Here is a 17777-nt window from a genome sequence, read left to right on the forward strand (position 1 = left end):
TTAGGCCTGCTCCCCGGGGGATTGGGCCTAAGATGGCAATCAGACATCCCTCTGGCAGCCCGGCAGCCCTCGGGGGATGTCCACTTGCCAGCGGGGAGCAGACTTAAGCTGCAGTCGGACATCCTTAGCGCTGCTGAGGAGGCAGGAGAGGCTCCCACCACCACCACTGTACTGGCAGCCATCAGCCTGGCTTGTGGCTGAGCAGAGCTCCCCCTATTTTACATTCACAGAGGTGTGATACAGTACTGCCCTACATCTATAATACTAGAGATACAATTAAAAAGGCATTGTTTGAGACTTGATTCCGTTTTCCCAGCAGAGGCCCCAAGGGTGGGACGACAGCTCTTGGAAGAAGTATTAAGTTTTAATTGTGTGTCAGCAACTGGTCCCCATTTTATCCTTCCATCAACTCACTAAACTCCATCAGGACCGAGTGACTAATGTTTTGATACTTAGTGGATACTCAATAAACATTTGAAAAGAATGAACATATGGTTATGTGACACTTTGGGGTAATCTAATTAGAAAGGAAGATTATCATTAAGCAGATTAATATTCTAGTATGAATATTCTAATTGTGTTTTATTTTAATACTTTATTTCTCAGCTAAAAAGTTGCCAAAGAATGAACCACAGAATCCAGGAGCAAATTCTGCCAGGGGAAGAGGAGTAGACCTTACTGAACCCACACAGCCAACCAGGAGTCAGTGTTGTAGTAACTAAGCCTCCAGTTTGAACTAGCTGGAATAGTCTTCTGCTTCCTAAATGTAATAACCGTGGAATTGGAGCATTTAACCAGCTCAGTATGACTTCCAAAAAGAAGAGACTTATGATAGAGTCAAGTTTCTAATACAGAATTATTTTAAGTGTTTTGAACTTAATTTTTAATGACATGCATGTGACCCTCTAACTAATGTTTCAGCAGTTGAAGGGGGAAATGAGAGCTGTGTATACTTGTTTCCTTGGAAGGTTAGGGGGAATCATTTCTCATCACCAGGGATATAGGCAAATGACTATCTGAACCCACAGTTAACCAGCCAGTTCTAAGAAAGATTTCGAACTTAATTTGAGCCTTTCAGAAACACTCTTTTTTTTTTTTTTTAGAAGGTTCTAAAGATATTTATGCTTAGCTATAGTATTTAGGCAGCCAGTAATTTCTCTTAGTATCCGTATTTAAATTGTACATTCCACATTTAAACAAATTAGCCACACAAAAACAGTCCCACATATGGGGTGGGGGTGGGGGGGTGGAATGAACAGTAGTGGCATCTAAATTGTAGCCAGTCCTGTTATTTTTTTAAATGGGGTAAAAAAAAAAAGCCAATTGTAACCTCATCTTGTTTTAGGAATATGAAAACTGATAAAATGCATCTTAATGGGTAGTGTTCCCTTCAAAGGTGAGCTCTTCAACAAAAGTGAAACAAACCAGGTGTCTGTGATTTCTGTTTAATCACTGCAGGCCATTTTATCAGTTTTGTTTAGGGGCATGGAGGTCCAGGGCTTTGTTCCCTTTGGGCATAATATAGTCAATGCACTAACAATTATGTACATTCAGACTTGATTATTTTAAATTCGATCTTCAGCTGTACTGTAAATAGGGTACTGCACTGTAGTCTTCATATGTTCCTCTTCTGTAATATTTAAGAGTTGCTTAAAAGCATACAAAATGTACAGTTACTAAAACAGCTAATTTTTTCCTTCTTGCCCCCTTTCAAAGGAAGGGGCTTCAGAACCGTAATAACCAATGTACCAGTAATTTGTAGCATAAGTATTGCGATATGTTAGTAATAATCTTGCAGCCTTATTTTCCAAAGTTTGTTTATTTTGATCAATTCAGTATATTGCACTAATTGTTTTAGGTATTTTCATTATATGAAATCTACCATGTGTCAGAGATGATTTTAATCTATTTAAGTGTTGAACTGCTAGCAGAACTTGTACATTTACAGTAATTCAAAATTAGTAAGGAAAACAGTTCACCAGTGTTTAGTTTTATATTGAGGTGCTCAGGTTGGAATAAAGTGGTATAAAAAGCAAGTACTGGTTTTTCTCCTTTTTTTCAATGGAGCAGTGAACATATATAAATGGTATTATATAACTCAAAAATCTGCCTTTATGTTTTCTTTACTACATTCTTAAAAATGATTTGTGTGGTATTGATGTATTATCCTAATATCTGGTTCATTGAAGAGTAGAAGAGTCTTCATATTTTTGTATTCTGGATAATCAGAACTTTATCTTTCATTTCAGAAAATGACATTCACTTCCATTGAGAAGTATTACCATAACTGTAATGTTGTCTCTGGAGCCAGCCACTAAAGCAGCATGTACAAGTCCATGGCTGATATACTCAGCTGCCGCTTCATAGAAATCCTTGGTGCATATTCTTTCTTTTCCACTTGAATCTTTTGGCACACTGTCTACATGGGTTGGCCTGTCAGTTGCTTTCTCACTGCAAGTATCACAATTAGTCATTTCTGGTAGAAATGTTTGTGTATTTTTAGGACCACGAGTGAAATATTTAGAATATTTTACATCAGGCAAATTTTCTTTTGAATTTGTACTTGACACACATTCTTCAGATTTACGCTGAAACAATGTGTGGGTATTACTTTTTGATTCAGTAGCGTTTGATTCATTGATTGGGAATAACAGAGGCTTTTTGGATGGTGATTTTTTTTGGATGTTTAAAGAGTATGTATCTTCATACATTTGAAACATTGTTATTGCCAATGCAGTGACTTCCTTTTTATCCAGAACTTCCCAGAGTCCATTAGTAGCTAAGATAAGGAATTGACATAAGTCATCTATAGGGACAGACATAGTTTGAGGTACCGGGATAATGAATTTTTTCAGTTTGGGATTTCCATGAAATCCAAGTCCTCTTGTGGTTTTTATTTGCCCTTCTAGGAGTCCATATGGTTCGTTTGAACTAACTACCGCTCCATTCTGAAGTACTCTTCTTTTTTCCTTTCTGCTTCTCAGAGTGTGTTCTTTGGTTAGGCGAAAGCCTTTCCCATTTCTGCATAAGACTGCTTGTACATTACCTAAAAGATTATTAGAGAAAGTTGATCCTAGAGACTTAATAACCAACTGTATCAAAGTATGCTGTTCACTTTAGTAATTCTGTGTTTCGATGCATAAACAAAGTAAGCCATTTTAAAGTATTTTTAAATGTATAAATTGGTATCTTTGGATGATTTACAATCATTCAAACTGAGAGGCCAGTTTATTCCTACTTTTAAAGCAATTTAGTGTTAAAATACTGCATTTAGTATTTAAAAAACTAAAATTACAGACTCTGAAAAATCAAATGTTTTATGAAACCACTTCCAAATGTTACTTACTTTGTAGAGCCAAAAGTTGAACTTTTTTATAACCAATATATATTCCATAGAGCAGACATTTCTAAATGTTTAAATAAATGCCTTTTGTTTAAAAACAAATTTTGATTTTTTTTTAAAAGTGGAATTTGCTGATTTTATAACTAGTAATGTTAAAAACTAAAATACAGGTAGGTATGGGTGATGAAAAAAATTAGAATATGACTGTTAATGTCAGTCTTGTTAGGATCCTGATGTGTGTGGCTAAAAAGAAATTAAATCACAGCCTTATGAAGAAAAAAATATGTGTTATTAATGTATTAAATGGATAATAGTCAACATGAAATTAAACCCTTCGATTGTAAACTGAAATCCTAAAAGTTGATTATAGTTTGTTCATCATTCAGATGAACCTGTTATGTGTGCACCATTGAAATCTTAAGAAAATAAACAGTGCACTAAACAGATAGAGGGATGGTTGTATTACCAATACTGTTTTGAGAATGAATTCCTGGAATAATGAAAATCTACAATAGGATATTCTGATTTCATACATGGAGCTGAAATCAGAACTTTGTTGCTACAGGGGTTCGAGTGTAATTCTTTTTTTTTTTTAATTTTTTTTTTTAATTCTCACCTGAGAATATGTTTTTAGCTGATTTTAGAGGGAAGGGAGAGAGAAATGAATCCACAATCTAGTATGATTGGACAGAGTATAAGTTAGTGAAGAATTGGTATCTGGCATAGACTGAGCTTATTGCCTCGTTTACATAATGGGAATTGTTAAAATATCTTGAGTTAATGGGTCCAAAAGATGAAGATGTATATGGAAAATGTTTTAGAAACCTAAGAACTGTATAAATGATAATCCTAATAGCAGGACCTCTTATATTTTGTAGTAGGGTTTATTAATATTTTATATTAACATGTCTTTGCTGCTAATTTTTCTACTTAGGTGTGCAGGATTAATTGTTTTATTTCCTGGACCTTAGGTTGCATATGCTGTCAGCTGCAAATGGGGTTGTTGAAAGCAGTTGACTGTTAAAGCTAAAAGAATAGAATAATCAACAAAAAGCCCCAAGGAAGATGGAAAATGAGGAAGATTTTAAAATAGCACTGTATGTCCATGTATCTGCAAAACTGAAGGAAGAGAGAAGCAAGTCATGACAGTATAAAAGGGGGGACAGATTGGCTTTCAAGAAAAGGCCCTGTAACATTGAAGGATATGAGAATTAGCAGTGAATATAATGAAGACTGACACAAAAATTTTAATGAATCTGATTATAAATAAGAATTCAAAGTCTTAGACATAAAGATAATTTTTTAGTAGCTGGAGAGATTGTGCCATTCAGAAAATGTTATCGGAACAAAAATGGAACAGGATTACTGGGAGAGCATCGTGTTTAGGGGGATTAATCATATAGGGATTAAGAAGAACTGCTTTGAGATGTTACTTAAGCCTTTTTAAGATATCTTGTATAATCAGGCAAGGTATTCCATAGATAGAGGGCCGTGATGTAACTGCCTCCCGCAATTGCAGGGTTATCTCTGACTTGTGAAAAGGAAAAGAATTTCTGTAAACTCAGAGTGACCTTGGAATTCCAAAAGGAATTCTATATCTGAATGGTCAAGATCAAGATATTTTTCAGATAAAGCCAGCAAGGCTACTTACTGTTGAAGATAACAGGAGAGTTAAGGAAGAACTGGAGAAAAGAGGAAGAAAAGGTATTGGTAAGAAAAGGAAACATACCTAGGATGTCGCAGTGCCCTGGGATAAAAAGATGGCTTGTTTAGAAGAAACAGCAGGGGGAAGTGGAAAGACTTGGGAGCCTGACACACTTAAACTGGAGTCCCACTTTGTGTGACATTCATTAAGTCACTTTATTTAGCTAACAGTTTTCCACCTGCAGTTTTTTGTCAATGCTATTGTGAGGATTTAAGAAGGTACGTATATATAGATATTTCAGAGAGGAAAGGAGAGGGAGAGAGAAACAACGAGAAAGAATCTGATTGGCTCACTCCTGCACGCCCCCTACTGGGGAAGGAGCCTGCAACCCAGACATGTGCCCTTGATGGGAATCGAACCTGGGACCCTTCAGTTTGAAGGCTGATACTCTATCCACTAAGCTATACCAGCTAGGGTAAGAAGGTACTTTTAATAAGTAGACACTTGATAAAGGTTTTTCCTTTGCCTGCTTTCCTCTTCACAGAACACAAAGAGCCTATCCAAAAAAAATTGAGATGAAGCTACATGTCAGAACCATTTATTTAAAAATTGCAAGAAAGTCTCTTATGAAATAGAATTATAGGCTTAAGGGAATAGGGAGCAATAACGGGAAATGAAGAAATAGTTATTGGGAAAAGAAAAAGCAATTGAAAAATAGCATAAGCTAAGGAAATTGAAACACATGAAGTATACCTAAAATGGAAGCATAACAGAAGTGCATGTAAATGATGTTAGGGAAACAATCTATGTCTAGTTTTTGTTAAGGACTCTTAATTTTGGCCAAAGAGGCTGAATTTATATGGGAGGACATCATGATGTGGAGCTGCTTTTCCCTGGGTATTCGAAAGGTCCCCTGCTTCATTATGTAAAATGTGTGTGCATGAAACTCATGTTCACCATTGTAAAGCTGGAGCGAGATAATATTTTACACATCAGTCAACTATCTGTCAAGTATTTGTTGGATGTGTTCTCAGAATCAGGTTTGTATGTATGTGACCCACCACCAAGTTGGTCCTAAATCCAAAGAACAGTATCCTTATAAGATACCAGAAGAGTAAAAGGCCATGGGAAAATGGAAGCAAAGATTGGAGTTTTGCAGCCTTGGGCCAAGCAGTGCCTCTAGCCACTAGAAGCTGAAAGAGGCAAGCATTTTCCCTTAGAGCAGTGGTTCTCAACCTTCCTAATGCCGCGACCCTTTAATACAGTTCCTCATGTTGTGGTGACCCCCAATTTCATTGTTACAAATTGAACATAATTAAAGTATAGTGATTAATCACAAAAAGAATATGTAATTATATATGTGTTTTCCGATGATCTTAGGTGACCCCTGTGAAAGGGTCGTTCAACCCCCAAAGGGGTCTCGACCCACAGGTTGAGAACCGCTGCCTTAGAGGCTTCAGAGGAAGTGTGGCTTGTCAACACCTTAATTTTAGGTTTCTGGACTCCAGAACTTGTGATAGGAAACTAGATCACGGGGCATGCAAATAAGCAGAAAAAAACTACCCACAATTTAAAAAAAAATAAAACAACTGACACAGATGTTGGGATTAGTAGACAAGAACATTAAAAGTTATAACAATACCATATGTTTAAAAAGTTAAGTACAACCCTAACCGGTTTGGCTCAGTGGATAGAGCGTCAGCCTGCAGACTGAAAGGTCCTAGGTTCGATTCCGGTCAAGGGCATGTACCTTGGTTGCAGGCACATCCCCAGTAGGGGGTGTGCAAGAGGCAGCTGATAGATGTTTATTTCTCATCGATGTTTCTAACTCTCTATCCCTCTCCCTTCCTCTCTGTAAAAAATCAATAAAATATATTAAAAAATAAAATAAAAAGTTGAGTACAGACATGGAAGGTAATTTTTTAAATGCAACTTGTAAAGATGAAAAATAAAATGTTAGCCCTGGCCAGTGTGGCTCAGTTGGTTGGAGTGTCATTCTGTACCCTGAAAGGTGGCGGGTTCAATTCCTAGTCAGGGCACGTACCCAAATTGTGGGTTCAATTTCCAGTTTGAGAGAGGCAGCCAATTGATGTTTCTCTCATATTGATATTTCTCTTCCTCTTTAAAATCAATAAAAACATATTGGGTGAAGATTAAATAAATAAAAATACAATGTTAAAAATGAAAAATACACCCTAGTCAGTTTGGCTCGGTGGATAGAGCGTTGGCCTGAGGACCAAAGTTCTGCTTAAGGCAACACTTCTCAACCTTGGCTGCACATTAGAATCACCAGGGAATCTTTTTTAAATCCTGATTTCTGGGCCTCATCCTCCAGAAATTCTTTGTTATGGGGTGGGGCCACAACATTAGCAACAAAGCAACAGAATTTCCGGAGGATGAGGCCCAGAAATCAGGATTTTAAAAAGATTCCCAGGTGATTCTAATGTGCAGCCAAGGTTGAGAACCATTGGCTTAAGGGCACATATCTCAGTTGCAGGCTCCTGAGCCGGGCCCTGGTCAGAGCATGTGCAGGAGGCAACCAATCGATGTGTTACATCGATATTTCTCTCAGTCTTTATCTCTCTTTTTCACTCTAAAAATCAATGGAAAAATATCCCTAGCTGCGTTGGCTCAGTAGATAGAGCGTCAGCATGCAGACTGAAGGGTCCTGGGGTTCAATTCCAGTCAAGGGCACATGCCCGGGTTGCGGGCTCGATTCCCTGGTGTGGGGGTGTGTGCAGAAGGCAGCTGATCAGTGATTCTCATCCTTGATACCTCTCCCTCTCCCTTCCTCTCTGAAATCACTAAAAATATATATTAAAAAATACAATGGATATGATTAATGGCAAATTAGATGTTGCAGAAGAAGAAAATGGTGATTTTGAAAACTAATAAAATCTAAAGAACATTATGGAGATTTTGGACAATTTCAATTGGCCTAAAGTACATACTTGAAGTTCCTTAAGGAGAGGAGAAAACTAAGGAGAAAAAATTTGAGGTACATTACAATTTTGCTTAAAACCAATGATAAAACCTTTAAACCATCAGGCAGGGAAGGGAAAGATATATAGACAGGAATGGTGATAATAGAAGATTTCTCATAAATAATGCAAGCCATAAAGACCCAGCAATTCCACTCCTGGGAATATATCCAAAGAACCTGAAACAATTCAAAAGAATATATGCACCCCTATGTTCACTGCAGCTTTATTTACAATAGCCAAGATTTTGAAACAGACCAAGTGCCCATCAGTAGATGAGTGGATAAAAAAGCTGTGGTACATTTACAGAATGAAATACTATTCAGCCATAAAGAAGAAGGAAAGCTTACCTTTTATGGATGAGGGACCTGGAGAGTATTATGCTAAGTGAAATAACCCAGTCAGATAAAGACAACTACCATGTGATTTCACTTATATGTGGGATATAATGAACATAATAAACCAGCAACATATAGCTATCAGAGAGGAGGTGGGTTGGGAGTCTGGGTGAAAAAGGTGAAGGAGTTAAGAAAAAAGAAAGAAGACTCAGACACAGAAAAAATAAAATACCTTCACAGCAAAAAAAAAAAAGGGGGGGGGGGGGAGGAGATGTAAGCCAGAAGACAGTGAAAAAAAAAATAATCCCTAGTTGTAACACTGAAAAGAAAAAAACCTGTCAATCTAGAATTCTATGCCAAATAAATACATCTTTGAAAAACAAAAATGTAAATAGAGTCTTAGAATTTATCACCAGAAGACATTACAAAAACTATTAAAAGTTTTTCAAGCAGGCCCAGCCGGCGTGGATCAGTGATTGAGTGTCAACCTATGAACCAGGAGGTCATGGTTTGATTCCCAGTCAGGGCACATACCCAGGTTTCGGGCTTGATCCCCAGTGTGGGGCATGCACTGATATTTCAGTTTCTCCCTCTCCTTTCTCTGAAATCAATAAAAATATAAATTTTTTAAAAAGTTTTTCAAGCAGAAGGAATCTAAAACACAGGGTGTCCCCCCAAAAATGTATACACACTTTAACAGCTGATTCTATTTCATTTTGAAAATGAAATGTATTTTAATAAACACTGTCTTTATAATTATTCAAAGTGTGTATACATTCTTGGGGACACCTGGTATATCGATTTGTCTTACTGAAATCTATTTTAAAAATAGTTGAATGCTTAAACAAAAAAAGATGTTGCATATAATATATATTGATAAAATGACAATACTCAAATTGTGCAGAATCAACACAATCTCAAAATATCAGGTAGGTATTTTTGGGAAATTGATAAGCTGATCTTGAAATACTTCATAAACCTATGAGGAATAAAGTAAATTTTAAAAGCATCAAGAAAAATTATAAAATGAATTATAAATGAGAAGTGATAAGAATAAAAAAATCAGGAATATCGGTTGGGAAGTATCTTTTTTCACACGTACAAAATCAGTTATTTAATGGCTTCATCATTGCCCTCACGTTTCATTATAAAGTAAGGTGTTTTTATTTTAATTCCAGAGTTGTGATGACACTGGTATTTTACTAATTTCAAACAAGGAAAATGAATTCCCTTGCTACAATTGTAGATCTTGTTTTATAAAATAAAAAATATGTTCTTAATAAATTTATGTGAACATTTATTTTTTTATAGTCCATTTAAATTATCTCCTTTCCAGACACCTTGATGCAGAATAAATTTTTTATCAATTATGTTCTTTTAGGAACACTTCTGTAGTGTAAGTCATGACCTCCCTTTCACAAGTTGAATGTTTTTCCTACGTTTTTGTTTCTGTTAAAATCAGGGATGCCTAAGTAAAACAGTGTAACACAATTATATATAAGCCTCAAAATTAGCCATATAGTAAACTAGACATTTAATGATCTTATCTACTTGACTATCTCTTAATTTTTCCTTTAATTTTGCAAGAACCCTGATATCTAATGATATTTTCTAATAAAGGTCCCAAGTCCAGGAATATGGGACAGTTCTCACTTGGATCTGAAATCTAAAAACTCTCTGCCCAATGAAGGAGGCCTACTCTGAAGCACTTTGGAATCTCGGGGTAGAGCCTGAGAAATGACAATGACTTCGAGGAAATTGGCACTGCACTTGGTTCTTGGTGTTGCTTAATCTGGAGTTCTCCTCATTTGGGGCTCAGAACCAGCACTAGATCAGAAACAGGCTGACTTCCAGGACCTTGACATTGTAATGGTCTTTGTGATTATCTGGCCCTAGTTCAGAGCCATCTCTGTCGCTGAGGTCCAGCCTCCTCAGCCTCTGGAAGCAATCCCCTCCAGAGGCAGAATTATTTCCATTCTATTACCTCTGAGACCTCACTTCGCCAAGCTTCCATTTTCTCATCTGGACAAGTGGGTTAACAAAACTTAGATATAGGGGGTGGGGGAAAGAACAGATACTTAAGGGTACAAACTTGGAACGAGTGGTAAATAAGTCCTAGAGATCTAATGCACAGTATAGGGAATGGAGAAAACAGTATTGCATTATAGTCATCAGACTCGTTGAGAGACTAGACCTTAATTATTCCAACCACTAAAAAGAAATAGTTATGCAATGTGACACAGGTGTTAATTATTGCTACAATGGCAACCATATTACAATATATAAGTGTACCACATTAACATATTATATACCTTAAATTTGCACCAATGTTATACATCAAATATATATTTTAATATATTTTTATTGATTTCACAGAGGAAGGGAGAGGGAAGAGAAACAACAATGATGAGAGAGCATCATTGATTGGCTGCCTCCTGCATGCCACCCATTGGGGATCGAGCCTGCAATCCCGGCATGTGCCCTTGACTGAAATCAAACCCAGGACCCTTCAGTCCACAAGCCAACGCTCTATCCACTGAACCAAACCAGCCAGGGCAAATATATTTTTTTAAATGCTGTGCATTTAGATGTGTTTTTTGTTTGTTTGTTTGTTTGTTTGTTTGTTAAATATAGGGATAGAGAGAAACGTCAATGATGAGAATCATTGATTGGTTGCCTCCTGCACGCCCCCTGCTGGGGATGGAGCCCGAAACCTGGGCATGTGCCCTTGACCGGAATCAAACCTGGACCCTTCAGTCCACACGCAGGCCGATGCTCTATCCACTGAGCCAAACCACAGGGTCATCAAATATATTTTTAAATAAAAAAAAACCAGCAGTTAGATATCAGGGTTTTGTAAGGCTAAATGAGAAATTCTTTAGTATTTAACAAGCAGACTCTATCAATAATAATTATATCCATGAATGGGGTGATGGAATCCTGAACATCTCATGAAACTGCATTGTAATTCAGATTCACTTCACTAAAATGGTTTTACTCCTGTGCTTTTCCTTTCGGCAAGCTCCTAAACTGGAACTTTAGCACCAAATGTCAAAAGAATGGCTTCCTGAAATAAAAGTAAAAGAATACAGTAAATATTTGAGAAAACATGCCATAAAATTGAGGCATGCACTATTGTTTTCTCTGAGATGAAATGGATGCTACTTGGCCAGTGAGCACAGGAGTGGCCTATTGCAAATGTATTAGTTATCAGAATAAATGACCAATATACCAACTGAACAATTATACTAACAATAGTCAAAGTATTTTCCATTCTTCTGAAAAAGGAGTGTGAGAAACGTTTTTTGTTTCACTCAGAACTTAACAAATGTAATGTATTTGCTTTGCCTTTATTAACTGCTGTATTGCTGCCCACTTAGAAAGTTTAACGTTTTGGTGACATTATTTCATATATGTGCCTCCTTGGAAAAGAATTACAAGTGCACAACCGGTGTGGCTCAGTGGTTGAGCATTGACCTATGAACCAGGAAGTCATGATTCGATTCCCAGTCAGGGCACATACCTAGGTTGCAGGCTTGATCCCCAGTGTGAGACATGCAGAAAGCAGCCAATCAACCATTCCCTCTCATCACTGATACGTCTATTTCTCCCTCTCCCTTCCTCTGTGAAATCAATATTAATATATTTAAAAAATAAACAGAAAAGAATTACAATGATTTGTGTGCCTGTCATCTGCATTTAAACTGGTTATTGGTCATTTCTTAATTGGTCAATGCAATATTAGGCATTAATAAGTCACTAAAATAATTCTGGAAGCATAAGAGGTCTTGCTGCCAGGAATTAAAAAAAAAAAAAAAAGGTTAAGGTATAACCTGGCACTTCAGTGTACCTACCAGTGTATGCAATATGTAGTTCTCCAGAAATTATTTGTGGCAAGTTCTGAGAAGGTAACTTCTCTGGCAAACCATCATGGTCAGTGGGTCTCTGATTCTTCTCGTCATGGGAACTTGTGATTTTGCCTTCCAATATACAGGCAATTGCAGAACAGCCACTCCATCGAACCCTGGATACTTCTTGCCTTCCAAGACGTAAAAGCCTATCCATTCTCCAAAATGCTTTGGCAAAGGCTTTGTGTATGCTCTCATGCTCACACCATGATTCTGTTGTTTGTTTGCTTACAGAGAAGAGGCTTTCTAGAGCGATGTACTCTTCCCTAAACACTGTCTGGAAGGAATTGATTAATTTTTGCTCTTTGGGGGTCATTTGGTAGGATGGATCAAATCCGGAAAGCTGATGGAGAAGTAAAACGGGGAGTTCCTTGGATGTGAAGTCTGCTGCTGATGGACCATGATGCCCATCAAACAAACCGAAGAAACACACATTCGGTTTACTGCCAAAATGATTCACGACAGTAAATTTATCATTCATGTGCACTTTCCACGTAGAATTCTTGTCATTGCAAATGGCTGCTCCTTTAATTAATAGATGGCGGATTTTTTGTGAATAGATGGAACTGTTGGGAATGTTGTCCATAATCTTATAGTACGCTGGTATTTGTTTCTTCCAAAGTAGTTCTAAAGCATTATTCATGCTGTCTAGGCCTTTTTCAGAATATGTAGAAGATGTCAGTAGTTTAGTAATGGTAAACTTTCTCTTACTAGAAATCGCTGAGCGTGTTGGTTTAATTCCACTCTTCCATTCAAGACCCAGTGCGGCTAGAGCTTCATGTTGCCTTTTGTGTAGGAAAAATCCAGTTAGGTCAATTTCCTTCTTGCATATGGAACAGGGGATTGTGATCACTTGATCGCGGAGCTGCTGCTCTTGCTGGTCTGCAGCATAACATGATGGTCTTTCCTCCTTCCTTCTAAAATGCTTTCTTCTCCATAACACTAGGAATTCCTCTTCTGAATCGTATTTTTTCATATTCCATTTCATCACTCTCCAAAATATTCTGCAAGCAGGAGGAAAGATATTTATGTGCCAGGAATGATGCAGACCCTTATCTTTGCAATTTACTTTGGTTCCTCATGATTTTATCTAGACCTAGAATTGAATATTGATGCATCTTTCTGTGATTTCCAAAAAAAAAACAAAAAAAAACAAACCACACTCATAGGAAATATTGAATAAATTGGTGATTGACCTGTGTGCGACTGAATAAAATTAGGCAAAATCTCCACAAAGTCAGCTTGACATCTAAGAACAAATACTCAGAGAAATCAGCACAATATTTAATCCCAGGCATCTGGAGGTACGTACTTAAGACTTAGGAATTTGATTTCAAAATATGAGCATACTTACTTTCATACTCTATTTTGTCTTGCTTAAAAACACTTTTGTCCTAATTAAAGGGTTTGCAAAAAAATGAATGGGAGATGCCAAAACCAGACTGATGGTAAGAACAGAATTGTTTAGGAACACAATGGGAAAGAGGTACGGGCTGAGAAAAGGAAAGAAAGCTGTGGAGCTGGATGATAAATTTCTGGAGAGCTGACACCTTCCTATCAGAAGCACCTAGAACAGTATTCAGCACATGGGGACATTTTTATCCATTTTATGCACAATTCCTAGGACATGGAATCTTTGCAAGGGCCTATGGAAATGTTAGAGACCTGAAAAAAAAATGCTTTGGTTATAAAATATTTTAAAATCTGAAACATCAAAGATAGTAGCTTTAAATGCTTATGAAATGTGGCATTTTGAAAATTAGATAACTTCAACTCAATTCATACATAAATTATATTTGATATGAGTACATTTAATGTATTAGATATGATGAAGGGTAGGGCCTACAAAAATAATGCCTGGAGCCCATAGGGACTTAAAGCATTCTAGGCATCATAACAGGTATTTAAGAATGTTGATGGCTGAGATAAGAAATGAGCCCATTTAGCTCTGGCTGGTGTGGCTCAGTTGGTTGAGGATCCTCCCATGCAGTGAAAGGTCGCTGGTTTGATTCCCAGTCGGAGCACATGTCTGGGTTGCTGGTTCATTCCCCAATAGGGAACATGCAGCAGGAGGTAGCCAATCCATGTTTCTCACCTCTCTCTCTCTCTCTCTCTTGCTCTCAAATCAATAAAAATATATTTTTTAAATGATATGCTAAAAAAAGAAATGAGCCCTAACCTGTTTGGCTCAGTGGATAGAGCATCGGCCTGCAGACTCAAGGGTCCCAGGTTCGATTCCAGTCAAGGGCATGTACCTTGGTTGTGGGCACATCCCCAGTAGGGGTGCACACAGCAGGGAGTGATGAGGTCTGGGAACTTGGTTGCCATTGTGTTGCCTTCCCAGTATCTAGTCCTCCCTAATGTGGTAACAACTTGTTTATTTTTCTTTTAAGAACCACCCATTCGCCCGACGGACGTGGCTCAGTGGTTGAGCATCAACCCATGAACCAGGAGGTCACGGTTGGATTCCTGGTCAGGGCACATGCCCGGGTTGCAGGTTTGATCCCCAATAAGAGGGCATGCAGGAGACAGCCAATGGAGGATTCTCTCACATCATTGACGTTTCTATCTTTCTCTCCCTTCCTCTCTGAAGTCAATAGAAATATATATATATATATATATATATTTGATTTTTTTTACAGGGAGGAAGGGTGAGGGATAGATATTTAGAAACCTCAATGAGAGAGAAACATCGATCAGCAGCCTCCTGCACACCTCCTACTGGGGATGTGCCCTCAACCAAGGTACATGCCCTTGACCGGAATCGAACCTGGGGCCTTTCAATCCGCAGGCTGATGCTCTATCCACTGAGCCAAACCAGTTAGGGCTAGGAATATATTTTAAACATTTAATAAAAGCAATGCATAATCATTTTTTAAGTTCAATGCAGAAGGATACAAAGTAGAAATACCAGCATATTAGTGAGCCTCCCTGGCTCTGCCTAATCAATGGAAAATTTTTATGGAAAATTTTAAAATTACATGAAAATTGAGAGAAGAATAAAATAAGCTCCCATATACCCATCACCAGTTTTAACCATTATCAATGTTTTTTCACTTATTTTATCTGAGTCCTCCTCCACTTTATTTTATTTTATTCTATTTCTTTAATTTTCTGGAGAAATTTAAAGCCAATCCCCAAATTATATTACTCAAATACTTCAGTCTCATCAACAAATTTGATCAGCATCCATTCACTTCTTTAATCACTACCAGCTACTGTGCATGGTACAGAAGATGCACAGACGGCTTGTGCCCTGCCTTTGAAGCTACAGGGGCAAGATTTGAAGTGCTGTCCAGATGATCATACAAAGGATTAAACAGGTCAGGTGGAGCTTAGGACTGTCCCATGACAGTACCTACCAGTGGCCCAACCCTAGATCTAGCCAGGAATGGCATTAGGAGACATGAGAAGCTGACCTAGAAAAACTCACAATTGAGAGAAATCAGGAAGATGTCCAAAATAAATCCCAGGGAAATACCAGTTCATAGCAGCAGGGAAAAGACCTAGCAAAGGAAATGGAAAGGTAAGTAGAGAAGCAGGGGAAGAGAATGGAAGCTGGCAAGCTTTTAAGCTCTTCTGACCAAAATGTATATTAAAGATTTTAATTGCTATTATTTGGTGATATGCAAGTAAATGATACCATTTTTTTTTTTTCCTGAGCCTTGATGAACTGCTGGAGCAATATATAAGGCATCCTAATATTATTTTTTTAAAATATATTTTATTGGTTTTTTACAGAGAGGAAGGGAGAGGGATAGAGAGTTAGAAACATCAATGAGAGAGAAACATCAAATCGATCAGCTGCCGCCTCCTGCATCCCTACTGGGGATGTGCTCACAACCAAGGTACATGCCCTTGACCAGAATCAAACCTGGGACCCTTGAGTCCGCAGGCCGACGCTCTATCCACTGAGCCAAACCAGCTAGGGCCTAATACTATTAAAAAAAATGTATTTTTATTGATTTTAGAGCGGAAGGAAGAGGGAGAGAGAGATAGAAACATCAATGATGAGAGAGAATCATTGATTGGCTGCTTCCTGCACACCCCCCACGAGGGATTGAACCTGCAACCTGGGCATGTACCCTGACCAGGAATTGAACCGTGACCACCTGGTTCATAGGCTGACACTCAACCACTGAGCCATGCCAGCCAGGCCCTAATATTTTTTTTACCTCAACTCAAACTTTTATATCAGAACTTTATTTTTCAGCATATAAAGGATAGCCATTATACGTTTATCTCTCACATGGAGTCATTCTTAGAATATAATGTGTCATTTATATGTTCATTCATTCATTCAACAATTTCTTGAGTGTCTGCAATATTCCAGGTACTGTTTTCTTTTCTGAGGGTACAGGAGTGAACAAAATAGGCATGGACTGAGAAGATGCTCATATTCTGATATGAGAGACAGAAAATAAATAAAGGATACATGTAAACATATATCAGATAGAGGTAAGTACTGTTTTGAAAAATATAGGTTCAGAGTACAGAGAGGAATGGAAGCCCTGTTTTGCATGAGGTAATCAAAGGAAGATATCCCTGTTTCATGTACACAGTCTAACAGGGAGCCTAGGTTTATTTGATTACTAAGAAAGTGAAGGTAGCCCTAACCGGTTTGGCTCAGTGGATAGAGCGTCAGCCTGCAGACTCAAGGGTCCCAGGTTTGATTCTGGTCAAGGGCATATACCTTGGTTGCGGGCACATCCCCAGTAGGGAGTGTGCAGGAGGCAGCTGATTGATGTTTCTCTCTCATCGGTGTTTCTATCTCTCTATCCCTCTCCCTTCCTCTCTGTAAAAAAATCAATAAAATATATTTTAAAAAAAAAGAAAGTGAAGGTAAAAGAATATTGCAAATATAATTGTTCATTGATTACATTTGTTACTCAGTAAAAATGAAGTTTACCTGAAAGGACTCATTTTCAGTTCCTTCGTTATCATTGTTACCTTTCCGTGCCCTGTCTTTGTCACCTTTCCCTAGCTTCTATTCCTCCAACTTGGGTGGTGATGCAGTGGTAATAATGGAAAGGTGATGGCAATGGTGTGGGCTCCACTGAATTGATGTGTGGAATGTTTACTACATCACCTAGAACCTCAGTCAGAACTCACTTTATGAGTTAAGCAGTTGGGTCACAAAGTGTATTAACAAACTACTCTTCGAATTTCTGAAAGAAGGATTATTCATTATGTCTGCATAATGAGATAAAAACGAAATAAGCAGAGTGAGTATCAAGTAAATTTTCGTGTTGTTTTTTTCTTCTTCTAAGTTGTGATTCCAGGAGGCCCTTCTCCTCCTCCTCCTCCTCCTCCTTTTTTCTTTTATTGATTTCAGAGAGGAAGAGAGAGATAGAAACATCAATGATGAGAGAAAATCATTGACTGGCGGCCTCCTGCATGTCCCCCGCTGGGATCCAGCCTGCAACCCAAGCATGTGCCCTGACCAGGAATTGAACTTTGACCTTCTGGCCTGGAGAGGCTCTTCTTAATATACAAATTGCCTTCCCACTGACATATCTCTCAGGGTGTCTCAGGCCATCTCTCCCACCTTCCCTATAAGAC

General features: G+C 37.9%; 2 protein-coding genes across 2 annotated transcripts in view; one reads left to right on the forward strand and one right to left on the reverse strand.

Moving 5' to 3' along the window:
- RAB5A (RAB5A, member RAS oncogene family) overlaps positions 1 to 2036 on the forward strand; it is a 27346-nt gene extending 25310 nt beyond the window's left edge. The window contains exon 5 of the mRNA XM_005863635.2: positions 607 to 2036. Within this exon, the coding sequence (XP_005863697.1) occupies positions 607 to 722 (116 nt within the window). The 3' untranslated portion in view covers positions 723 to 2036. The remainder of the gene's footprint in view (positions 1 to 606) is intronic.
- Positions 1104 to 17159, reverse strand: PP2D1 (protein phosphatase 2C-like domain containing 1). Its single transcript, XM_014537600.1, has 4 exons — positions 17125 to 17159; positions 13412 to 13464; positions 12162 to 13271; positions 1104 to 3046 (listed from the first exon to the last, which is right to left on the reverse strand). Exons 1-4 carry the CDS (start codon positions 17157 to 17159, stop codon positions 2241 to 2243), a joined length of 2004 nt encoding a protein of 667 aa, XP_014393086.1. The 3' UTR covers positions 1104 to 2240.
- Positions 17160 to 17777: the final 618 nt, after the last annotated feature.

The sequence above is a fragment of the Myotis brandtii genome, unplaced genomic scaffold, assembly GCF_000412655.1.
Source record: "Myotis brandtii unplaced genomic scaffold, ASM41265v1 scaffold18, whole genome shotgun sequence".
Lineage (NCBI taxonomy): Eukaryota > Metazoa > Chordata > Mammalia > Chiroptera > Vespertilionidae > Myotis > Myotis brandtii.

Excerpts from the sequence above, each read along its gene's own strand:
- PP2D1 (XM_014537600.1), bottom strand. The coding sequence starts at position 17,159 with ATGATAACGAAGGAACTGAAAATGAGTCCTTTCAG. Across the intron at positions 13,465-17,124 it reads CTGAAAATGAGTCCTTTCAG|ATGTCAAGCTGACTTTGTGG; the intron begins GTAAACTTCATT and ends ATTTGTTCTTAG. Across the intron at positions 3,047-12,161 it reads ACTACATATTGCATACACTG|GTAATGTACAAGCAGTCTTA; the intron begins GTAGGTACACTG and ends ATAATCTTTTAG.